The 26,326-nt window shown below is 39.0% G+C and overlaps 1 protein-coding gene across 4 annotated transcripts in view; it reads left to right on the top strand.

The window, feature by feature from the left end:
- LOC102220552 (ras association domain-containing protein 7) overlaps nt 1-23,285 on the top strand; it is a 35,229-nt gene extending 11,944 nt beyond the window's left edge. For 3 of the 4 annotated variants that reach the window (XM_023352909.1, XM_023352895.1, XM_023352889.1), the window contains 5 exons: nt 15,532-15,726; nt 16,753-17,663; nt 20,341-20,488; nt 20,569-20,676; nt 22,985-23,285. In XM_023352909.1, coding sequence (XP_023208677.1) covers nt 15,624-15,726; nt 16,753-17,663; nt 20,341-20,488; nt 20,569-20,676; nt 22,985-23,016 — 1,302 coding nt within the window. In that variant the 5' untranslated portion in view covers nt 15,532-15,623 and the 3' untranslated portion in view covers nt 23,017-23,285. Of the gene's footprint in view, nt 1-10,527; nt 10,704-15,531; nt 15,727-16,752; nt 17,664-20,340; nt 20,489-20,568; nt 20,677-22,984 lie in introns of those variants that run through there. The other variant, XM_023352902.1, reaches the window with a different exon arrangement.
- The last annotated feature ends 3,041 nt before the right edge of the window (nt 23,286-26,326 follow it).

Below are 26,326 nucleotides of genomic sequence, written 5' to 3'. Positions count from 1 at the left end.
AAGTTATCTTTTGGGATTCTTGATGGAAACTTCCTGAATTACTCTTGAAGCTGAGAAGTGGCTTAATTTTTGCCGTTCTTATCAGCCGTGTTTCCCTCCTCCTGCAGACGATCTCTGGTGCGAGTATAATCGAGGACAGTATAGCCAGACTGCAGAAGAAGAAGTTTGCGATAATTTTTTGGAAGGTGCCTTGCACCGCTTTTCTCCTGTACCTTCTTGCTTTCCTACTTTCCCCGTGTCCTTCCCCTGCCTGTGCAATGTGATGGAAAGCAGCGCTGTGCTCTGCTCATGCCGGATCCATTAGGGATGAAAGCACACTGCAGTGATAAAAGATTGATCCAGTCCTCCTTGCATCACATTCTCATCTCTCACACCCTGCCTCCTCTTTCAACCCAAAGTCAACCCAATTTCCAATACATCAAATCTTTGGCACTTCTCTAAATAAATCATCCTAACCAAGTGTACAGTTGCAAACTTTGACCCTCTAGATTTGAAAGCAGAAGAACACGTATTCTTGTGTAGGATGTTGTACTTTGCAGGGTTACAAATACTCAGGGATACAAAGATTATGAAATTATATCCGGTCTGCAATTCTTTTAAAATTGGGACAATTCTTTTGGGGCATTTCCCTCAGAGTTTTTGTTGCATCAAGATAAAAATTGTGTAGCTAGCAGAATCAGTAAAAGACTGGCATTCAGCCCAGCACAAACAGGCCTTTCTTCACCTGTTTTATCCAAGAAGGCGAAAACAAACATAACAGACCTGTAGTTTGTCACCAGGGAGTCTGTAATTACTGCGAGGAAGGAGGGGATTTAGTGTAGGCATTTCACCGCAGTTAGGTTTTCAGATCTTCAGACATTCACACCTGAAAACGTCTCTTGTGTATGCACTGAAATTTGTAAAAGTAAGCAAACTAGTGCATTGGACTTATCCCAGCTGTCCTTTTTTTTCATTTGTGGTGTAGTGTTTGGCATTGTTCTTGTGTTTCTGTTTTCTTTCATGCTTTTTTGAGGAGTGATATTAAGATAATTAAAGGTCATAGAGTGCCACACTTCTGGTGCATTGCAAAAGTATTCATACATCGCAATCTTTTTCCCATTTTTTCAGTTTGCAACCGCAAACAGATTTTGGTGAGAATTTATTTGATAGATCAGGACAAAGTGCTGAATAAGTAAGGAAAGTGATAGCTTGTTTTCAACCATTTTTAAGAAGCTAAACACATGGCATGGATTTTTATTCATATCTGCCTTTCAGAAACATATGTATGCTGCACTTTTACAGATCTGTTTTTTAAGTGTAGCATGCATATGTTGCTGATAGGCAGAAAAATCCACTGAAGTTTGCGTTTATAACATTGTTAAGGGATATGAATACATTTGCAAGGCACTGTATCCATAGCTTGAATCTTTCCTCATTCTTTCTGCATATTCATGTCAAAGGTCAGAGGAAAAAGCAGCTACCGTTGGAATTGTCATGTTGAGTGTTTCCACCTGGAGCCATGTTCCCAGTCAAACCCAGCTAACCGTAAAGTTCACCTGAGTGAATACTGTCATGTTCTGTCAGTGTGAACTTCTCCTGGCCTTCAATTGTACTCTCCGTGACATCATCAGAGTCTTTTCCTTCACTTATTCTGGTGTTTTCTAACTTTTTGTGACCACTGACTTGCTCCTAGCTCAGGCTTTTGAACACCTTTCTCTGTTTGTTCCTCTTTCCTTGACTCCTAATTGCTCACGTATAGTTTTTGTTGTGAAGGTAAACATCTCAGCCTCCCAGGATGCTCATGTGACTCTGAGTTGGTATCTCAGAGGAAATGTATGTCTGTGTGTGAGCAGCAGGTTGCTCTGGGCAGCCATATTGTGTTGGTTCTCAGCACACAGAGCTCTCTGGGTTGTAAATAACATGACACCTCAGCCAAAAAGACGCGGACAGGACCGCAAAGGGGCGGGAGTTGGTCAAGACAGCAGAAGGAAAGACGCACAAAAAAAAGGTCTGACTCAGAGGGCAGAGACACTCAATCAGCTGGTAGTAAAGAAACGGGCAGATGGATTTGACAGACCCATCACTCATGCTGAAAGGCATGACAGCGAAGCTGTCAGTGAAAGTAGATGTGTTTGATCAAGTAGCTTACAGACAAAGTGAGTGCGTTCTGATCTTATCATAGTTACAAAAATGTACATTAATAAGCAGAAAGAAGTTCTATTTTTCCTCTCTGAAATTTACATATTCATAACATCAGTAACATAATAAAATAGATTTTATGATAACAGTTTTGCTTTGGCAGCTTTGGGAGCTCTGACAGTCATTAAAAGAAGGAAACTCAGCCGTACAGAGCTCTACATAAATGTAATCTGAAAGTAGTGTTCTTAAAAAGTCATGGAAAAAAATGAACTAATACCTGAGACAGGATCTGAGGGGTTCATCATATTTTAGTTGATCATACAAGAGGTAAACAGTATGATATCAGATTGATAAAACTGTGATAGCATGAGTTAAAACTGAGAGAACTTGATATTATCTGTCTGGCTCAGTTTATCCATTGATGTTCTATGTTCATCAGCTTTAATTTTTTTTTCTTCAGTTTAGTTTAATAAACTAGATTTAAAGTAGTGAGAGGGACCTGACTTCAGTGGTGCTGCTGCTTTTCTATATAGTCAAATCCCAAATTTGAGTTAGACTAGGCAGTCTTAAGCTAAGTGAACCAGTTGGTATAAATTTCTCATGACTTAATAAACTTACATAAATTATCACAATCTTGGAGTAATTTTGGGGAAATGTATAATATATTCTATTTTGTCTGAAACAGAACAACAACCTTTGGTAATTGATTATTGCAGTTCAGTTGTCTGAAGATTAACACTGAGAGTCTAACAGGCTTATATTAGGTAGATTATTTACTCAGATGCTCCTTTATTTTTCATGCAATATTAAGGTAGCGATATTTTTGCTACCTGGAATATTTCCAAAATGGCAGATTGGTTGTTCCTGAAATTCAAAATCCAAAGAAAATATATGAATTAACTTCTATAAATCTGGAGAAAAAGACAAGAGACCAGATTAAAAAATTACATAAAAGTTGGACTAAATATTCCAGTGACATTAAAGATGTTATACAAAGGATAGAAACATGAACCTCTCAAAAATATGTTACAAGTCCTCTATAAGTTTGCATGCACATACACACTTATCTTTTTCATGTGTACAGTTTAGACTACTTAGTCTGAGACGCAGAAAGCACATCGGACACTGTTTTTCATCCATAAAGATGAAAAACAGATAAGACTTCTTCTCAGTGTCAGATTACCCTCATCTTTGTGGTTTTAAATGGGGCGTAATTCAGACTTGGGCTCTTTCCCAGTATTCAGGTTTTCTGAGTTCTCTGGGGAAAGTGTGGATGAAACGTGGTCAGTTTCTTTTTGATATGTCTCATTTAGAGTCAGTCTGGTGGCTGGCTAAATAGTCTCTCTTCAGCAAACACTTGTCTTTATGCTGCCTCGTCCAGCCTCTCCCGTCTCCCCTCATTCTCATTCCCAGGGGGCAGCCAACTTATCTCTCTCATGTTAACTCAGCAACAGCATTCTCATCAGCACGTACGCGCTTGGTATCCATGCCCAAGTTGCCTCGGTGATTATGTGTGAGCGTTATGGAAGACAGCTTTACAGAGCTGAGGGCACATCTCACACAGATATACTATCTTAGTTTCTAAGATGCTCAGAGGGTGCCATAAATCTGCACCGTGCCCTCCCACCTTCTCCTTACTCAACTCTCCGGACATCCTCCAACCTGCAGCTCTGATAGCTATGATCGTTACTCTTTGGAGTAATGACAGGGAGACAGAGACGTGCATGACACCCACCCATCAAGCTATAAATCAGACCCTATTGAGAGGCCCACCCAAGCCTCATGAACCACATGAGACACAAACACCCCACCCTTTACTTTGTGTTTTAAGAGAGAGCTGGTTGAAAAGGTTTCATCAGATGTTTGTTTTGGTTCCTAATTTTCTTTTAGTTACAACTGTATATATGATCTTTTTCATCTTTTTCCTAAAGTATCCATATACATACTGCTCTTTTTTTTATTTTATTTTATTCCCGCTAAAGGATGTTTAAGACAGTTTTGTATTAGTTTTAAAATAATAAAACTAATAGTAGTGAAGTAAAGTAATTAAATAGAATATGTACAACGAACAAAGGAAGTTAAAAATTATGTGACCATTGTCAACCTAAGGCTGGAGAACAAATCAATAACCATACATATATCGCAATAGACACGTGATCAATAGCAATAGATAATACATCTTATAGAATACTCAATAGAACCACACAGCATTCTGGGAGATGTAGGCAGAGGAAAGGCTTTAGCCACTCAACCTCTCACTGCCAGCTAATAACGATTAGTGGCATCAACTAACTAACTCACTTGTTGGTTACCTAGCAACAATCTGCAGGGCAACAAACAGTTTCAAGTTTCCCCAAACTTTGGCTACTTAGCAACAACTTGCGGAGTAACTTACACATCAGCAGTCTAAGATTTTTCCACCTTACACTGGCAAAACCAGTTTTGCAAGTTTTATCCACAGTTTTATCCACAGTTAACACACAGTTATAATAAATAGTTTGGTTCTTTTTCAGATATTTAAAACAAAAAAACCCCCGAATCAACAATTATCAATATCGACTGATATGAGATGCTTATATTGTGATATGTTTTTCCGCCATATCGACTAGTCAACCATGTACTTAGTGTTCTTTGTGATTTCTCTGTGTATTGTATGTTACACTTGACATTGTTACCTTAACATCCATCTACCTTCCAAAATATTTATGTAGACTTCAGAAAAATATTTTATCTCCTGATTGCCTGTCATCTCATAATAGTGTTTAGTTCCTGGTCCTCTTAAGCTTTTTATACTTAGTTTAAATAAAGCAACAGGCCATATTTCTAAAGCACAGTGAGTTTTTTATTTGGAATGTGACTGTATGGTCTTATTTCACCTAGTTTCATGATGTGTTATAAATACCATTGAGGTTATCTGTTCAAACCTCCCCCAGTTCTTATCTAAGCATTCACAAGTAACATTTTTATGGGATGAGGCTCATTTTGGTAACAAAATTGAAGATCTTATCAATTCTCGACAAGATTTGTTTTTACAAGGCTCAGCTGTGACAGGTTACTGAAAGGTATACATTCCAACTCTTCAACTACATGGCTGTGTTTGCCTGTATCCTACTCTCTAAGGGCCAGGTGTGTTGGAACTCCCTAGGTAAATACTAGGAAGGTGCCAGAAGGGATGTTTTACATACCAGAGGCACCGAACTGTGCAGCTGATGGCTGCCTCTCAAACTTTTGGACACTTGCTCAAAGATTGTTGTGTTCATGGAACCCTATTTTCCATTTCAAAGATTGACTGGCATCAAAAACTAGCAGTGCATGGATTAGATTAGTCATAGTGGTGGTTTGTGAAGTACTCGTGAAATGATTTTGATGGCAGATTGATGTCTTGGGAGGAAACTGAGTGGGATTCCACACTTTCAGGCATGAAAACATAAATTCTGTCAAGAGCCCTGTGTTTCCTTTTTTATGGTTGTTTTTGTTGTAATATTACCTTTATAAGCTCACAGAAGAATGTGCACCTGTTTTTCCCCCCTGGATTTATAACTAACTAACCTTAAGTTAAAAAAGGTCTTCCGTCTGCCTTTATCTATCATCTAGAGACATTTAATTTCGTATCACATCATAGGTTGAATGGAGTTTCATACTGATACTAAACAAGTGACTACCGAAATAGATTTAATTGTCAGGAATAAGTTCTAGAAATGTAAATATCTACCAACCACTTGTATGGATATTTATTATAAACAAGAATAAAAATGACACAGGATTAAGTAAGGTTTACAAGCTTTGGACAGGTCATGGAATTAATTTTGTTGTCTGTACCTATGCCATGTTATACTTTCAAAATAATCCTCTACACTAGGATTTCTTGGCTTGTAGATTTTTGGGAGGATTTATTTGAAAGATTTGTTCTTCTTATATGTTAGTTATTTGCTGGAATGTGACTTTATATTGTTTGAGTCAAATGGATTAGATGTGATGTTCATGTCAGGAATTACTGAGGAATCTATCACAGAGCTCAATATTTTTAGTGCACAAGGTGCACAACATTTTTGTGGCAAACAGTTTAAAAGGGAAGTCGTGTTGGTGGAACGAATAACTGAAATGAATCCCTACCTGTTTGAGCAGCATAACATGAAGGGAACTAGTTGTTAGTTAAACTTTAATTCTACATTAGCAAGTCAATCTTGATTTTTCTAGACAAGTCTAGTTTTTGCCTTGTTTATAATTTATGGATGTGTTTCCTTCCTGACGGAAAAAAAATGAAAAAAGAGGAAAACAGAAAACTAAATTGAATAATTGAAATAAGCAGATGTGGAAACAGCTTCTAAATTGCTAATGAGTTCCGCTTCAGAGATGTGACACTGGAGCCCGTGGTAGTCGTGACTGCTCAGTAACACATGGGTGAGGAGGTCGAGGTGAATCGTTATCACTTTACAACCAGACCTATGTATAATATACGCTGTTGAATTTCAGACTCCTATGTTGAACTGATGTGCTGTGTAAATTGCTCCCCTTTGAAAACATGAGGAATTTCTTTTTCAGTTACAAGCAGATCTAGTCCAGAACTATCCATCATCATTTAGTTTGAGTCAGACCATTGGCGGTCTGTGCTTAAACCCTTGTAACATATGATTTTGGCTATGACTAATAGAATATCTTCCTCTCTTTGTTTGCACAGTGCATATGTGTATATGTAGTCTCTGTGCAGCATGTTTGAATGTGCTCTTTATTAAGTGTGAGATTGGCTGGGAAACTAGCGGTGCCCTCCTTCCCTTGCAAGCAGTGCTGAGTCAGATCCAGGAGTATATAATTACACATGTGCGCCTATCAGCAGTCTGAAAGTCATCGTCCTCAGCGCACCCATCAATGTAAACTCCTGCACAAGCACGGCTCACCCTGCAGGGCAAGCAAACCTCTTTTCCTGAGCCTGGCTCTCTCTGGGCTACATGCAGTCCTTTATTATCATGTTCACCATTAGCCGCTGGCTCTGGGGGCGGATCCATGCGTCAGCGCAAACAAATTCCTCATCTGTAATGTGCTGGCCTTTTCTTAGTTTCCGGGGTGAAATGAATGCTGACTGCCAAACCAGATAGAAGTCTTTTACCTGACAGGATGAATAATAAAGTAGTACTTCATTGTTCACAGCACTGTGTAAACTTTTGTGGCTATACGCTCACAGTAGTTTATCTATAATTAACTTTTAATAAATTACAAATGTTTCTTCAGATACATTTTATTATCAGAGCTTAATAATAGCAACACGCTCCACTTAAAGCAATCACAAATAAGCAAAACTGTATTATATTTTCATTAGTGATGTAATAATCACAGCGCTGTGGGTAATTTTTTAACTTTGTTGGTTTTTTTTTTAAAAAGTTTGAATGACTGATTCTGATTTCTCTTGAGTAACTGTAATAAACAAGAGTTAAATGTTTTTTTTCTGCCTTCCTGATGTAAAAAGTAACTAATAATTTGAATTAGAAGCATAAGCAATGTCACACTTATTTTTACAGTTTAGCACAGACTAGCACATAAGTATGGTTAGCACATGAGTAACCCTCATTACTAATAAACAACGCAATGTAGACCCATTCTTCAACTCTTGGGATTTTCAAAATGCACTCAACATTTCTAAGTGAGGCATGTTACGTAACAGAAAGTAGTTGAATATTTAAAACAATGAAATAAATGAACTTGTTGTTATACTGTTATCCTTCCTGTTATATGGTGAAGATTTTGCTCTCAGCCTAAAATAAACATTGACTTGCCTCTGAAGAAAATGCAATTTATCTTAAATAGCTTGTTGTACTTTTTTTTTTTTTGCTTTCTCTAACTTAATTTTTAAATATCTTCTGGAATGAGCTAGTTACATTTCTTCTTCCCTCTGTAGCTACTTCTAAACTGAAGAGTGTTGTCAGATTGGTAATCTTGCTTTCCTTCTCTCTTGTGGTTCAGGATAAGGTAATAAGATTTACTAAGTCTTACCAGCCATGAAAGTAATGCTACTCATTCATAATGAGTGGAAATTCACACAGAGTGCTTATGCACTTTCTGACTGCAGTGGTAGTGACAGCTAGATTTGATTAGCAGACTCTAATGCCCTGCTTCAGTGGAAAGTTTTCCTTTAACCCTTAAGCTCTCATCATCAGTCTAATAATCATGTATTTGCTCAGCAGTTGCTCAGATTATTAATGTAAGGTAAATAATTTTAATGCACATTTGGTGTTACTTTGGATCTATATGACTCTGGTACTGACAGCTGCCCCATTCAGATTAGTTTAACAGCTAAGGTGCCCCCTGCATTCATTTACCCCTTCTGATCCTTGTATTGAGATTGCACACTTGGATGAGGGATTTATTATAATGTAAAAGACTGAGTACTGTACAGGTAAAAAGATCCCTGTATGCATTTTAGATGACAAGAGCCATTTCAGATTCATTCATGCTGAGTCATTAGCATGTCAATAGAGGAGAGACAGAAGCTCACTGGGGACACTTTCAAAGAACTTGCCAGTGACGAGCAATTGGAGTTACTTCTGAAAAGTAACTGCCAAACAAAGATGCTATTAAGAAAAACACCTTAATCGTCAGGTGCATTGAAACCTCAGTGAAGGTTGTGTAAGCCGAGCATCCATGCTGTCTAATTAACAAGCAGCGTGTCTGAAAAGCGTGCCGCAGCCTGGCCGTACCATGGAAAGTTATTAAGTTTTAATGCCACCCAATAGAAGCCCAGAGATCTTGTATCTACGCACTTTCCTCACATGCCCAATGGACCCCTCCCTGCTCCCCACCTGCACGTGCCAGATCACTGTGGTGGAGGCCTCCTGTCTGCCAGTTAAGGTGTTTGAGAGGAAAAGGAGGCTCCTGGAGAATAGAAAACGTTTCATTCGACATGTTGGGAAGAAAACAAAATCATTAGAGCTAAATACACAATGTTAGGCGAAGTTTGAGAGTGTTATATAAAGTGAGTTTTATCCCAGATGCCTTCAGAGTATACCAAGGACAACTGTATGTTTTGTACAGGGATTAGTACGGCTTAGAGCTGCAGGCAAGTTTTACTTTTCCGAGGACACCTGATGTTTTTAAATTGAATATTTGTAATTTTTTTAATCACTTAAGCTTGTAGATATGATGTAGAGGCCTTGGTCGGTTTAAGATTCTTATGCTATGATAACCTTGATTAAAAATATTAACGAGTCATGGCATTAAAGTAGAGTTTAAAAGTAAAGTCTGAAACATGATTCAATTGCTGATTTAAAAACAGTAAGTAATCCTGTTGCTGCTAAAATTAAATAGAATATTCATTTTTGCAGTTCTGATGTCTTTACCATTTATTTATTGATATTTTTAATTTTATACTAAGCAGAAATATTGATTAAACACTGTCTTGTATTTATCGGACATGCAACTTATACCTTCCCAAGTGTAAAACTGTACTACCTTATTAAGGATGGTGGGTAGCACGCCATGACTATGCTTTTATTAGTTTTTTTGCAACAGGAAATATTTACAAATTGGGACTTTTCTTTTTGTTCTAGTTAGCTTCCCCATGCCTAACAGTTTCTGAAAAAAATGCAGTTACTGTTCCTGCAAAAGTCAATGCACAACAACTTTTTACATAAACTGCTGATAAATAATATGAATGACTTTATTTTTGCTCTTGTGAGGTCTAATCCACATGAAAATATGCTTGCTTGTGGACCAAAGCATTGGCATGTGGAGAAGAAAGAGGTGCTGTAAAGAATGCAAAACAGGAGGCGAGGAAGGATAACAAAAATATCTGCTCTTCCTTTTACCAGTTTTATCAGTGGTACAGTTCACCACTGAATAGATGTGAATGTTGGCATGACAGACGACCCAGCAATGTCAGAAGTCACAAAAGACTCAGTGCTCACTCCCTGGTGTAGAACCAGAGCAACAATGTCTGTGCAGTACAAATGAGCCCACGCTGCTTGGTGCCAGTGTGTTACTGGCTCTTTGAGTGATTGTCTTTGCCAATATGGAACAGAGTGGCACAGAGGCAACAGCTTCTCTAAGCACTGCCCATTGTTCCTTAACATCAGTCATCTATCTTATTATAGAAAATGAAATCAGACTGGGCGAGGCCTTTATTTTCTCTGCAGATCTTGATAAGGATAGCTGTTTGCCTGCGTTTGATTTGTTGTGTTTTTGTGTCCATCTGTGGCAGTGTGTGTTGCACACTCTGCCCTTTACTCCCTGCAGTTTCTACTCACACTTGTGTTGCTGCGGAGATAGCGCCACAATCACTCTGCGCTGGAACAGCCTCTCGTAAAGATAGGACTAAATGACATGTGCACTTGCACATACAAACCTAAATACATGCAAGCCGACCTTTGACCATTTCACTAGCACAAGCAGGACGCAGTGCTGGGTGTTTTTTTGCCACTTTCCACACCCAGTAAGCAGACTCTCATTGTAGCCGCAGGGCACTTACTGGCTACAACATATAAACGTGGCACATTTTTCTTAGTGTTTTTCTTAGAAATGGAAGGTGAAGGTAAAGATATGTCCAGATGCAGGATTAACACACATTTGCTGACGTGTATACAACGGTGCAACTGTTGGTGAGAAAGATTTATTTGTTGTTTTCTAACAGGTTCTTGTTTGTGGTAGATGTTTGTCTTTAATAAAAATTACATATCAAGACAGAAGATATTTGCTGTATGATATAATTATGATCTTATTCCACATTAATTGTGATTAAAGAAACCGGCATCAATTTACTTAATATAAATCTGACAGCTAAGTATAAACAGTATTGTACTATCATGCTATGACATATTTACATAAACTAATAATCAAATCAATGAAGATGTGGGGTATTTTTTTCAAGTTGTATAGACATACAGTATATAGTCGTGTGAAAATGTTTTCATGCTATTTGATTTTCTCCATGTTTTCTTCTTATGTTTTGTCACATTGACCAATTCTTATCTCTTTCCTATTGATTGCCTCACGTCAAATTTTATGGATATTTTATGTGATCAACAAGCACAAAGTGGACAATAAAATGTGCGAGGAAAATGGTAAAAAAAAAAATCATGTTAATTCATCTTCACTCTTTGTCAGAATTCCAATACAACTGTGTGCTTTAATAACTCACCTATCTAGTAAAAAGGGACTAGATATTTTGAGGGCCATCAATTTACAGCACCTCGGTGTGCCTAGAGGGACACAGAGACAAGCAGAGTCATGCCTCAAGTGTCTGCAAGGCCACAACACCAAGCTCTGCTTTGAGTTGAATCACAGAGCAGCTGCTGGAGTTTTTACTGAACGCAGTCAGGCTGATGAAAGACACAAAGCGAGCTAGATAGATAGATGAGTGATAATAAGAGAGAAGGGCGTATGGCTCCAATCATGTTTTTCTTTTTTTTTTAGTTTTTCCCCATTATTTTTATCTGTCAGCATTTTTATTCAGGTTCTTAGATTGTCTTCCTCTCCCTTTCATCACACAAGTAGCATAACTTGTCAGCTTTCTTTTGTTGATTCAACAGGCAAGTTCCTCAAGCATGTCATTTTTCTTCTCTCTTCGCTTTGTCTGATTCTGAGGAGAGTGTGACTTGTAAATTGTTTCATGGTTGTGGGTTACCAGTTCCCCCACACCCCCCCTTTTAGAAGATTTATGGGAGGTCAGCATAAAGAGTTTCAGTTGAAACTGTGTCTTCTGTTGTGTGGATGGGTGGGGCATGGGTGAAAGTCAGGGTGGGGACTGAAGGGGGGTATTCTACCCGTTGGAAATTGTAGGGTCAGGGCAACTTGTGGTTAGGGCATGGTTGTGGGAGGTGTGGACTGTTGCCATGTGAGTCACTCCACAGTGTGAGTTTTGAATAACTTTTCATGGTTTGGATAAGAGTGAGCATGTGTGCTATGACTCACACGACGTGCAAACTACCTACAGCATGTGCTTGTTCATTTTTAGCTTCTTGTCAACTTTGACATGAAGTATTACACAATACAATTTAATACCAGAAGAGATTTTGATTGAACGTTGGATTCTGCATTATTCCAGACTCTACCCCTGCCACTGTCACTATTGTTGGTAATTTAGGCCAATGTACTACTTTATTCTTCAGATATTGCATAGAAGAGCTTCCCCTTCTGCCTATATCTCATTGGGAACTGACACAAGACTCTGGAGCTGTGTCAGCCAGGCAGACGTGTTGTTCTCAGTATCGTTCTACTTGTGACAAAAGGAACAGACAGCAACCTGAGACCCACAGACCTGTTTGTTTCCTGTTAGTGCAGATTATCACATTTCAATAGCCAGAGGTACAAGAGCTAAGGATTGTGGGAAAATAACAATTTGAGCTGGGAGATTTGTTGTAAAGTGACAGTACCTGCTTCTTAGGTTGATAGTATTAAAATATTTAAATAATACCCTTGTTTTAGAAATTATTTAATTGTCCAGAGATGTTGGCCCTTTTTGCAATTTACAATTATTTAATGTCAGTGCTATTGCTTAAAATTGCAACAAATTATGGCACTTTTGAAACTTCTTTCTTTACCTACGCGCTCATCAGATGGAATCAATGCCGGGTAATCCTGGTACCGCATCCTGGCTGAAAAATACTTACCTGGGTACAGGTACATTTTTGCTACAGTAGAGAGTTTAGATCATAGCAAATCCATGTCTTAGCATGACCTAGTCCAGACCTTAACCTGAGTGAGAATACATGGCTTAAAAATTGATGCTTACAAACATTGTCCACCCAATCTGACTGAACTTGAGCTATTTTACAATAAAGAATGGATATACATTTTATTTTCTAGATGCACAAAGCTGGTAGAATCACTCTGCAAAAGACTTCCAGCTGTACTTAAAGCAAAATGTGGTTCTGCAAAGTATTGACTCATGCCCACATCTATTTGTGTCAAATTTATTCCACTTCACAGTTATGAACTAATCTTTGATGATCATAAAATTCAGATCTGATATCTACATTGAAGTGTGTTTATTTTGTAACATACAAAAATAAAAGGAAGCGATACAAATGCTTGTTTAAAACTCGGTAAACGTATGTTTTAAAAAGATGACAAATGAGCTCAGGGTTTTGACTTGAGGATTCTACTGCAGATGGCTTAAAAAAACAAATGTTTCCCTCCTGCTGTCTTGTTTTCTTGAACTTATGAGAAGCCTCACCACTGAGGTGAATGATTGTCTACACCCACTTTATGGCATGCAAATAGGGTTAATTATATATTACAGCAGTTCACACTCTGTTCTGTCAAAGAAAATGGTGGACGTGTGCTGTTGAAATTTTAACGTTTTGATATCTGATAAGCGCTCCTCTTTCAAATCACATATCCTGCCAGATAAAATTGCCTTCCCCTACATTCCTCAAATAAATTCCTTTGGTGTGTGATCACCCGCTAATGTCGCCTTCTTGTTTTCCAATGATCTCGTTCTGCTGGTTCAATTCTTGAGTCACACTGTTATTTGTTCTGTTTGTGCTGTCGTATTGAGATGTGCCGTGCAATGTTGCCACATCAGATAGTTTATTGCTCACCACGAGACTTTTTGTTTGGCATTTAAACAGTGGAGAGCAATGGTGGCGCAGGGCAACCAGGTCAGCAGTGGAGCAGGGGTGGGGTTAAGGGCTTTTGTTAAAGAAATCAGGAATTCTTCCGGCTGGAAGATGAAGTCAGTGCATTCCTTCGGAGCTGCTCCCAATAAGCAGCCTGTGGAGCAAAGCCACGCTTTGAATGAAGGGCAAGATAATGGTGGCGTTCAAAGTAAAACACCTCCCATTGAGAACCAGGGAGACATAAAGAGAACACCATCTGTCTGACTGGCTGAGGAGCTCTCTTTGAGCCACCTGAACAGAAAAAAAATCATTTGCCATGCCAAGTTCAGGAGACAAATGCCTGCAGCACTTCACATTTTAAATGCGCTCATAGGATTTATTGCTTTGTTTTGAAGTTTTGCTATTAAAGTACCCACAGAGGGGATAGAGGCAGTGTAATGACATTTCTTTAGGTTAAACCTTCTGCTCAGGCCTGGAAAGTTAATTTGAATCCAGCTCTGGTCCTGCTGAGGCTAGTTGAATCCAGCGTGCACATACACATTCTTGTCTTTCTGTGGTTTTCTTCTCTCAACACACATCCAAAACAGCCATGAGTGACTGTGCCCTTCCTGTCAGTTCCTCTTGGCACCAAGCTATTATAAAATCTTTGGAGGCAGGCAACAGAGCATTTAAAGTGGCTACAGGTCAGCATTCTTGCTCACAGGTCTACAAGCTACTGTCAGGTCTATTAACAAAGCACTCGGACATAACATAATCTGGCCTCACTCTACTAATACTTTGCCAACAGTCTTCAACCCTATAACTACAGTGACTCACAAAAGTATTCATCTCGCTTGACTGTTGTGGTGATTTTATGTGATGAACCAACACAAAGTAATTGTAAAGTGAAAGGTAAATGATTCATTATTTTTAAGATTTTTCAAAGAAAAATGCGAAAAGATAAGCATTCCCCCTTTACTTCGACACCAGTCTTCATAGTTTTGCCCAACCAGCTGCTTTCCCAAGCCACCTATTTAGTAAACAGTGTCCTCCTGTGCGTAATTTAATCTCAGTATACATACAGCTGTCTTGTGATAGCTTCAGAGGTTTATTAGAGAACATTGATGAACAAACAGTGAAACACAGTGTACATGTACGGGATAAGGTTGTTTGGAAGTTCACTGAGGTGTCTAGGTGTGTAAAATCACATTCTAAGCTTTTAGCTTTCCACAAAACACAGCTGAATCTGTCATCTAGAAATAGGAAACATAGACATCAATGTTAAATGACAGACAGAGCTAGGAAAGCATTAATTAGAGAAACAGCACTAAACACGGTGTGCCAGAAAACAAGCATGAAGGTGATACATGGTGGTGGTAAGAGTTGGTGGATGAAGCTAAATAGAGGGAAATCCTGGTAGAAAACCTGAGAGACTGGAGAAGACTTGAGACTAGGGCAATGTGTAGCCAAAGCCAAAACAATGAAGCAAATGAAAGCATATTTATGTGTGGGAGGTCCAGACCTAAACTAAATTAACAGGACTAGAAAACTGGTGTCTACAGTGGCTCTGTCTGATCCTGTGCTATGTTCCGAAAAGAAGCAAACATTTCAGTGAAGTGATTTGGAAAACTTATAATCTTGATGGGACAAATGCACACCACACTTTCTGCTTTGTATTTGTAAAAAATGTTAACTACCATATATAGTTTCCAAATTATGGATGATTAGTTGTTTAAGGGGGATGAATTTTGCAAGCCACTGTATGTTCATCTCGTTCATCATGTCAGATTTTGACGTCAGTACTGTTTGGTGTATAAACTTGCAATATGATATTATCAGTCACACTAACTCACCTCTCTCTCTCTCTCTGCTGTGTATTATTTTGCAGAGGGTCATGCATCGGTAGAGTGTGACAAGCCTAACTGAGCTGATCTGCTTTGAGGACAATCTAACCGCTCAGTGTGTCCTGCTTGGTCCAAGATGGAGCTCAAAGTGTGGGTGGATGGAGTGGTGCGCGTGGTCTGCGGCCTGTCTCAAGAAACTTCCTGCCAAGATGTCGTCATTGCTTTGGCACAAGCCATTGGTGAGTACTTCAGCCTCTACAGTTATTGTCCTCCAAGAGTAGCATATTGCATTTGTATATATTTTTTCACAGTTTGTATAAAAACCCTTAGCAATCTGCATTATGAAATTGTTGTAACCTGTAAGGGAGAAGACATCCTGTTTTTCTTGCTTTTTATCTCTCTTCACTGACCTGAATCAAGTCCTTAACTGGATCTTGGATTTCAGCAGGGTGTCCATCCCTGTGTCCTCCGGCTTAATGCTAGCCACACGCTGCAGCAGCATTAAACAGCATCACTCCGCATTTAGACTCTCCTCCTTCTGTGAGTGAGCTTGTTGCCAAGTCATTGGGGAGTGTTTGCCCTAATTTCCAGATCCTTGTGGAAACTTCACTTTATCTGAATTTTTTTTCACTTGTTGTGCGAGTTGTATACATCCAACATTTTTCCAAATCACATTGATAGAGATATAACTGTATATCAGTGTACTGTTCTCAGTGTACTGTATGCAGTATGAATCAGATAATGCTCAAAAACTAGTGCAACTCACTACCTTAAGCTCATCTTACTCGTGATGAAACATGGTAGTAGCAACTATCATGGACTACTAGAAATATTTTTTTGAGGAGAGACAGGATAGTAAGAGTTGGTGGATGGAGAAAAATATAAGAGGAATCCTGGAAGAAAATCTTTCAGAGACTGCAAAAGACTTGTGACTGTGGCAGAGATTCACCTTACAGAACAACAACCCAAACGTACAACCAGGACTACAACAAAGTGGATTAGATCAGAGGTGACCAACTTCATCTCTCAAGGGCTTGTGTCCGGCAGGCTTAAGACATCTCCATCGTTTACTTAAAACATTTTGGAACTGCACATTCACAGACTCCATCCAATCTGACTGATCTTAAGCTTTGCAATTTTAGGCTTTCTCAAAAATTGGCACAAGATAAAAGAATCTAGAGTATATCTTCCTCTAATATATAAGGGTTTTAGTAAAATAATAATGCTTCTGTGCTTAACTCTCTGTCTTTTTGTCTGTTTTTCAGGTCAGACTGGTCGATATGTTCTTATTCAACGTTTGAGGGACACTGAAAGGCAGCTTTTGGCTACAGAGAGACCCCTGGAGTCTTTGGCCAAGTTGGGCCAACATGGCAACGAGGTTCAGTTCTTCCTGCGGCGTACTGGCCCTAGCAGCAGTGATGGTCCTAGTTCAAAACAAGAAAGACAGTCTCCTCTTCAACTGCCCAAACATCCTGAGCCAGAGCCCCTGAAACGTAACCAACCTAAGAAAGCACTAACGTTTAACTTGGGGCCATCCACTTCCCCAAAGACCAAACCCAAACAATTTCAGAGGTCTCCAAAGGACTCATCAGAGCAAAGGGTCTCACCATCCCCCTCATCTAGTCCTGTATCCCCACATTCTCCCTCACCTCCTATTGGGCCTACTAAGGAGGAAGTGTTTAAAAAGATCCTTCAACAACAAGAGAGACTGAGAGCCATAGAGGGCCAGCTTGAGGTCCTAGAGAAGGAGTCACCATATCGTCCATATCCTTCTCCAAGCCCCTCACCAGTATCAGAATCTCAACTGCAAGAAGAGATTGATGCTTTGGAGCAAACAATGCGAAGGAACCATGCTGAGCTCACCCACGAGCAGTACTGGGATGAGGAACTTCAGGTGGAGGTGGACAAAGAGCGAGAAATGAGAAGGAAGCTGACGGACCTGCACGCTAAGCTGGACGACTGTGGGCGGCGGCTGCATGACTTCTCTGTACGCTCTGCCCAGCTGGAGCAAGAGATCCAGAGGGAGAGCCAGGCAGCAAGCAAAGCCAGCGGGGCCAAGGAGTCACTTGATGCTGTGAAGACAGAGCTACGGATCCAGGAGAGGAAAGGGATCGACTTTGAGGAGCAGGTGTCAGAAGGTGACAAGGCCCTGGAGAAGGCAGAGTCTCTGCTGCAGGTAAGGAGAGAGGTTAAGGTTTTGGAAAAAGGACTATAAATTCAGAGGGGTTAAGATATTCCCCATTTTGCCTCACATCAATCTGTATCCCTCTCCTGCCTGCATGATGCTCCAGACATATAGCAGTGAATAGACAAAAAAGAAAAATATGAATTCTGAACAAAAGCTGATCGTTTTATCAGTATCACGACACGATTATGGGATACTCATATCTTCCTGTTCATTGAAGTGTTGTATTTATACTCAAGCTAAACTGGTTTGGCAAGTATCACATTGAATTCAGTTCATGTTCCAAATTCATAATTACTCAAGTTGTTTACACTATATTTACATTTGTGTGCCTTTGGTTGTACTGTCTGTAGAAAATTGGATTAAAAAGAATTTATTTGGATTACAAAAACCCCTTTCATTGGATTTACTTAACCTTGACACATTGTTGTGTAATGTCTTATTTGTTGACTTTGAGTCATTGGCACAGGTATCCTAATAAAAGCCTAACCCAGCTTAAAGGCAAAATTGAGCTTTCTCCAGGCCCAGAACCAACCCAGTATTCATTCAGCATAGAAAATATGTATTGAACATGTCAATATTTGAGCCTCTTTTCATAAAATTACCACCAGATGTTGCTTATAATCCTCAGAGCAGAAACAACAAATCTTTTTGATTTCTAAATGAACTTATGAATAACGAAGATAAATCACACAGGAAAAAGAATTCCTAAATTCTCTGAGCAGTTTGTCACCCTGTCTAAATTTTCTGCATCAGATTTTGAGGTGCTTTTGCTTCTGCAGTGAAGTCTTCCTCAGATAATGTGCATAAATTCTGTCTGTATAGTTGCTGCAGTGACTGAATTATTTATTGTTATCATTTAAAAAATTGTACCTGCTAATTTCAGGTTTTTCTGCCAGTGGTCCTCATATGATTTTTAAAATTTTTTTTACTCCTGTTAGAAACTTTGCAGTGAGATAAGTGAACCAGGTTGGACCTTCCCTTTTTTGTGCATTTAAAAGTTACTCCATGTGACATTCCTGCCTATAAAACGTAGTTTAATTTATTGCATTTTAAAATTTAACTGTATGTTCATATTATTTAGATTATTGGCCTAATTAGAAACATATTTACTGAAAAAAGTTATTGGGAGGGACCAATATGAACCTTATGTGGTACGGTGAAAAGATATTTAAAAAGTAATAGTAATAGTGATGTAATAGTTTAAAAAATAGATTAGTTAAAACTTTTATTTTATCAGAACCTCACAAAAACTGCTCTTACAAAAAATATTATCAAATAAGCTACTTCAGTACAATTGAATTGGAAGTATAAAGACATTATGCTGTCATGAAACCAACACTGAAAAAACAACCCCAAACTTACTGTTAGTTTTTAGTCTTAAACATCATCAATTACAGTTAATCATTTTTACAATAAGTCATACTTCTTGTTACAATACAATTTTTTTTAGATAACAATAAATTATACAATAATTGACCATCCCTTCATGAGATGTTTCATTCTTATTTCCCCCTGACTGTATGTGCTTTTCACAAAATTTATGGTGGTCAAAGGATTAAAGAAAAAAATAATTCCATCTTCATGATAGCTTAGCAGAAATGAGAATGGTTAGGTTGAGTCTTTGTCAGAAATTTGAAGCAGAAGTTTTTCCACTATGTTATGGGAAGCTCATTTGACTTTTTAGTCTGAGTGCCTTTCAAGGCAAAATCTGACATATTTACTGCTTAGTTAAAAGGACCAAGAGGAACTGTGTGTCATAGACTGTCACAGCACTCTATCCCTGATTTACAAAGGTACCTGACATAGAGTACAAAGATTAGTTTTTATTTTATATAGGTTGTTAAAACATCAGATATTGTACTAGCAAACAGCACTGCATGTGTAGGACAAAAAAAACATATTGCCTTATGTACAGTAATTGCCAGAGAAAATAGGAAGCCTTCACTTCCTTAAAATGTTAACACTTCTAAACATAAAACAGTATGAGAAGGCTGAGTCCATTTTGATGAAAAAGATCTTGTGTCACTCATCAGTCAGCGGAATGGGTCGAGGCAGCCAGCAGAGCGTTAAAATGTTGCCCGTGATGAGCACAGCGTTCCTATCATCAGGCTAATGGAGGCAGACCTGCAGGTGTGAACTGCCTCAGCAGGCTTTCTCAGTCCAACATCAATTATCCAAACACACACACTCACACGCACAGATAGCACGTGTGAGTGTGGAAGGGAGAAATGCCCTGCAGATGCATACTTTGTTTTAGTCAATTGAAGCAGATTGACACCTTGCTTGTGTGCATTAAAGTTCCTTTTGTAAGCATGAAGTTGCTATTCAACAAAAAGCTCAGAACTTTATATTTTCAATAACGTTGGTTGATAAACATTGCATTGATGTGTAAATATGCGTCATGTTGTGTTAATCTGATCAAATTAGGCGGTTATATGGCTCTGCTTAATGGACTGATAATTACCTGATAAGCAGTAATCTGCACCAGTGACTAGATGTGTAGAGTCTGCTGCCCTCTTGTGGTAAACGCTGGAAGCATTATTTTTTAACAATTGTTAAGAAATCAAACTGACCCAGAAAAAAATATATATTTTTACGCTTAACACACACATGCAGCCAATGACAGCCCAGTCACTTTTGATTTTTCTCCACCTTCACCATTCAGGCTAAGCAGAATGAGCTGGAGGATCTGAATAAGGAGCTGAGGCAGTGTAATCTGCAGCAGTTTATCCAGCAGACAGGCGTCGTGCCGGCTCATACCCACTCACGCACAGACCTGCAGGAACAGCTTGAACAGCTGGAACTGGCAGCAGGTAGTATGGATGCCACACATTCTCTATATATGGCAAGTTGGCCATTTACTGAAGATTTTTCCTTTTTTCTCCCCCTTCAGGTCGCAGTGCGACTCCCGTGGAATTTCCATCTCGTCCGACGGCCAAGCAGTTTCTAGGACATCCGCGGAACCTGCAAAACCCTCTAGTGTCCAGTCTCAACCCTGAGGGTGTGTATGTGTGAGACCCTGCTGCTTCCCACGTCTCCATCCCCTGGTCCCAGAGCCCCTCGCCCTCATATCTACTCCAGCTTTCTTGGGCTTAAAGCGGGTGCTTTTAATAACGGTGTTTGATTCTTAAACCATCAGTGCACTGGTGGTCTCTTCCACTTCTTACCTTCCCTTTGCTCAACCATTGCAGGATAAGAGGCTTCTCTTTAACAGCTTTCTCTTAGTTCTGTCCGTAGCCTTTTGCATTCAATGCAGTCCTCCACCTTCCTTTTTTTAGTGTTTCTCTCATCCTTTTATGCTTAGATTCTCCAGGGTTTATCTTCTCTGCACTTCCATGTCCTTCTTGCCTCACACTATTTGCTTCTGGACTAACCAAAACTGCTTCTGTTATTCTTTAATGCATTTTGGGATTTGCTGCTAATCCTCTCCTTTTGTAATTCCGAGTGGCCTTCCCCTCCCTCAAGTCAAAAATCAACTCCCAGCAGCTGCTCTTCACTGTATCTCAATGTAACTTATAGATTGCACTTCATATTACTGTGCCAGACGTTCTGATTGTGGGTTTGTTTTTAACTTTGATGTGGAAAAAAATCTGGGCCAAAACAATTTCAGTTTACCTTTTCTTTATGAGTACCATTAATTTACATGTGGGAGCATGTATCTGCACAATGCCTTGTACTTTGATGATGCTTGATTTTCAAAGAGCAAGAGCCTTTCACAATTCTCCTCCTGTGTAAAGCATTGGGCCTTGTGTGCTTACAGAGAAATGTATTGATATCTTTTTGGACCTCTTACTGAAGACTTTTTTAAGGATTGTCTATTTTTACCAAGATCCTTGTTTAAAAAAAAATACATTTCCGACGTAGAGCCACAGGCGCTGCGTTTGTTGAGATGCTTCTTGTGTTCCTTCCTCTGGGACGGATGTGCCTGGTAATTGTGCTGTCTTCACACCCACAGTTTGACCTTTCAGAACTTGCAATGTACCTCATTGTGCTGTAGAATAAAGGTAAATAATGTACAGTGCATTGTAAATGGATTTGTACTCACTGGATTTTTCACATTTTGTCAGGTTTCAACCACAAACTTCAATGATGATGCTTTTTTTCATTAAGAAAAGGGAAATTACTTATGGATAATTTCTACTGAGTTCTGAACACTTTTTTATGGTCCAGCATAGGAGCCTGTGTCTCTGTCCTAAATGGTCCTACAACTAAAGAAAGTCAGCGAATGGTGTGTTATGGGTCTCCTTTATATTGGAAACAGACAAAATAGCGCATTGAACTCCACAGACCTGTGATGTACTGCTGTGTGGAAACGAGGCATTAGAGTTGATGAGATGAGGAATAGAAGTGAATACCAGCTAAAGAAAAAAGAATTAGAGGCTGAAGAGAACATCAGGGACTATGGAGGTTCACCTTCTAGCATGACAACGATCTTAATCCAGCCATCCATTCATTTTTTTACACTCTTATCCCAGTGGGGTCTGCAGGGGTCCTGGTGCCTATCTCCAGCTGTCCAGCCGGAGGCGGGGTACACCCTGGACGGGTAGACAGTCCATCGCAGGAACGGTCTTAATCATACGCACATATTAGAATACACATAGTCACGTGTTTGAAAAGCCTAATGAAAGACCAGACCTTGTCAAACTGCACATGATTTTACGCAGAGGACTGAATGCTATCCACTCCACATCTTCAGCTATGTATTTATGAAAATCATTTTTCTTCTGCTCTGCAGTTATGTGCTACTTTGCATTGTTTTTGGAGTTTGTGGTTGTACTCTGACAAAATGTGGAAAAGTTCGAAGAGTATGAATACTTCTCCAAGGCACTGTGTGCCCTAATAACAATTATAAAAATGTTTCAATCAATACTATTGAAATTCATACACTATAATTCAGATTTATGTACTGTTTCAAAGCATGTAGGACTTTGGGACAAATCCTCCTAATATCCTGATCGGTCAAACTGTTGTGCGTGTCTTGTGTGCATTTCCTTCACATATGCAGTGTTATTTTTCTTTGAGATAGGAGATACATGCCTATATCAGTTCTTTTAATAGACACTTTTTATATTCACTTGTGTTCAAATTAATGTTTTGGACTGCAAACCTCAAGTAATACCCCAAATCTGTGGGCAAATTAATTAACCCAGAAACCGATCCTGTGTCAGACTGTATTCCCTGGAGGTGTGTGTGTGTGCCTGCAGGGAAGGATGTTTTCTAGCTGAAAATGTTTCACCAACCCTCCTCCATCCCCTTAAAAAGGAAAAAAAAAGGTATCATCATCCCCCACCTGTTTTTGTGTCTTGCAGTCCTGACATCCCGAGAGTCGTCATGGAGATAAAACACGGACAGCAGGGCCAAGGGAAAGTTGTTCACTTTTCTGTCACCGTCAACTTTTGTTTAACCCCTTTTGCTTCCTAACATTTCCATTCATTATTAATTTACCTTACAAGTACTTTATATAAATAAGAAAGATATATTTACAACATTTTGCTACTGTAAACATTTCAAGGTATCTGTATGAAATGTAAAATAATTTAGGAACCTTTGACCAATAGAGATTATTACTATGAATGTGTATTTAAATAATAAAATGTGAATCATGTTTTAGATATCCTTTTGTCGAGTGATTTTTTTTAAACAAAAACTTCTATATAAAATTATAGAAAACTCTATTTGAAAACTGTGCATTTGAAATCCTTGCAGTAAGCTATTGACTTACAAGTGGGCACTTGTGCCTTAATTTCTTTCTTTCTTTTTTTTCTTAAACAAAGAAAACCCTGAACAAATTACTCTTACTCTGAGATGAGGCCAGTAGACCCTTGGTAACTCTGGAGGAACTGTGGAGGGACACAATTTAGATAGGAGACAGGATTACTGTTAATGATGCAGAAATCTGTCTTGTATAAAAGAGTTGTAAAGAGGAAATCACGTCTGAACAAAAGCCATAGGAAGTCTGGTTTAAGGTTTGCCACAAAGACTTCATAGTAAACATGAGGAAGAAGGAGGAGCTCTTGTCAGGTAACTTTTTTTCCTACATGATATAATGACGCATTAATCCGAATAAAGGATGACCCTGGAAGGAAAACTGTTAGAAGCTGCAGAAGATTTGACATTGTGGCAGAGCTTCACCTTCCATGAGGACAGCGACCCTCAATATAAAGCCAGAGCTACAACAATTTAATTATGTATAAGAATATGTCTGCAGTACAGCAGAATTGAGTTGAGAATCTGTGCACAGGTACTCTTTCCAATCCGTCTCATTTTGCGTTATTTTCCAAGGTCAAATGGACACAAGTTTCAGTGTCCATTTAGGATATTTCTTCTTAGCTGAAGAAATACCCTAAAAATCCTATCTGTAACTATTCAGTTTTTGTATATGTATAATAATCCTAAGTATACTAAAAATCTAATAAATCTGTCCTACTATACAGCTTATCTCCAGTGATCATAAATCGTCTTGGTAAATACACATCCATTAAGGTCCTGCTCTCCACGTTAGTCCTCCACCCAGTTGCCGTGTGTTTACCCTGGAGACCAAATTTGCTGTCTGTCACACTCTGAATGACGTAGGCCTCCCCGTGTGCTCTGGCTGACCCCGGATTGATACCCTGCAGGCTTCTAAAAATACCCTCCTCTGCCATCCCGGGGCAAGTACATCATTTTTCAAGCTTTCTTTCTTCTCATCCTTGTCTTAAAATCATCCCCCCCCCCCCCCCCCCCCATTTCAATGTTTCCAGCACATGACACCAAAAGTTTTGATACATTGATCCACTACGCAGAATTGGATTATAATGAGGAGATTTAGAACTGTCTGGCTTTGTAAGGGTTAGATAAGCTTCAAATCCTTGTTTTGTTCCCACTGTCTGGACAAGCCCAAAGCCGTGTGGTAAACTAACGCCCTCTCGTGGACATGGAGAATATTACACAGATATTAGTTCTACTACAAAACTGTTAAATTCATCATTCCCCACGGACTATCTCATTCAAATTGCTGATATTGAGGGATACTAGAGATAAATGCATTATTGAACTGAAGCTTAGATTAGAATTTTACTTTATTAATAAGAGGAACTTTTCAGCTTTTCTCATTTAAATTTAACCCAGACAGCTAAACTCCCATAATGATACAAAACCGGATTCTAAAGATTTTTCAGAGTTCTGTGTGTTGGGAGTTTAGCATAGCATTTTGCGTTATCTCGTTCTCACTGAAGACTGATCAAGCTGAGCATCTGGAAGAACAATCTTCTCAATGAAGACGAGGGTGAGCGTCTGCACGTCTCATATTAGGATGACGTTGACAGGCAGCTAAAGTTCAAGAGTGGTGAGACACACTCTTGTCTTTTTCCTCTGTGTCACAATGACTCATCATGTGCAGATGAGGAGGGAATAAAAAATAAAAAGAATCCTGTGAAGACATGCTCTACATGACAAGACAAATTGAGTAGTGATTAGGCAACAAATGATTTAAGTCACAACTTTACTTCTCACTTCATGTACATACAAATACACTTTATGCACAAACGATATGACGTTGCTCAGAAATTCGGGGAATATTATTTACATGAATTCAAAAGTCTGGAAAATAACTACATTCTGAAGTCAACTTTAGCGGTTTTGTGGAACAAACATGGATGGCACCCTGGGCAAGCTCCTACTTCCCGAACCCCACACACAACCAAACACAAAACACCTTTATACTGTCAGAGCATTAAGAGCTAAAGAACATTGATTGGTTCTTAGATGGTCTTGACTGATAAATTTGAAAGAGATTTAGATATATTTTGTGAAAACGATACTGTTTTACATGAATCAATATAAATATCATCAGTAGTCTTTATTGGGAGAATTCAGATAAGATGGGGAAGCAAAAGAAGAGTAAAACTTCCAGCGATGCTCCTGAGGTCAGGAGTTGAACCCCGCATGGATGTGCCGAAGCCTGACGGCTTCTTCACATGGGCCCGCTGTGCGGCTGTGCCTCGTGTTGCCCTCACAAAGTCTGTTTTAAAGAAACTGTACTTACTGTAGATTCAGTCCAGATTTGTGCATTTATACTGTGTCTCAAATTAGGCGAGTTCTCATGCCATGGAAGTATTAAAAACAATGTTTTTAAATGTTTTCAACAAAAAAAAAAAGTAAAGTTTTCACAAATCTCAAATTGGGCCTGATAGAATCAATGTTCAGAGCAAAAAAACAAAAAAAAAGAGAAGCCATTTTTGGACTAAACAGTCTTTTTTTATGTACCAGAAATGTTTTGTATTTCTGGTACTAAAAATGATACCAGAAATTCCTTATTCGTTAAAAAAAACACTCACATAGCCCTTTTATTGCCACAAAATCATAAGACAAGAATTGAACATCAATGGCAACTATTTTAGCGGCATTGTCCTCTTCATATTCCACCCTGCCCTGGACAAAAACCCATATCGCTAAAACTCGTATCAAAACCTTCCACTGACGTAACAATAACCTCGCCTTCAGGAGCCCCAGAGACCCCGAACTTGTCATTGCTGAGGAGAAAACGGATCAATCCCACAATTATGAAAAAGAAACTGAAACAAAACTCGCCAACAGCCACAACTGATGGCAAAAGGTCATCTGGGAAGGCAAAGCAACAGCCACCTGGGTCCTAAATAAGGTATGCCAACACA

This window comes from Xiphophorus maculatus, chromosome 2 (genome assembly GCF_002775205.1).
Source record: "Xiphophorus maculatus strain JP 163 A chromosome 2, X_maculatus-5.0-male, whole genome shotgun sequence".
Taxonomy (NCBI): Eukaryota; Metazoa; Chordata; class Actinopteri; order Cyprinodontiformes; family Poeciliidae; genus Xiphophorus; species Xiphophorus maculatus.
The sequence above is the reverse complement of the archived record's forward strand: the minus strand, read 5'-3'. Positions and strand labels throughout refer to the sequence as shown.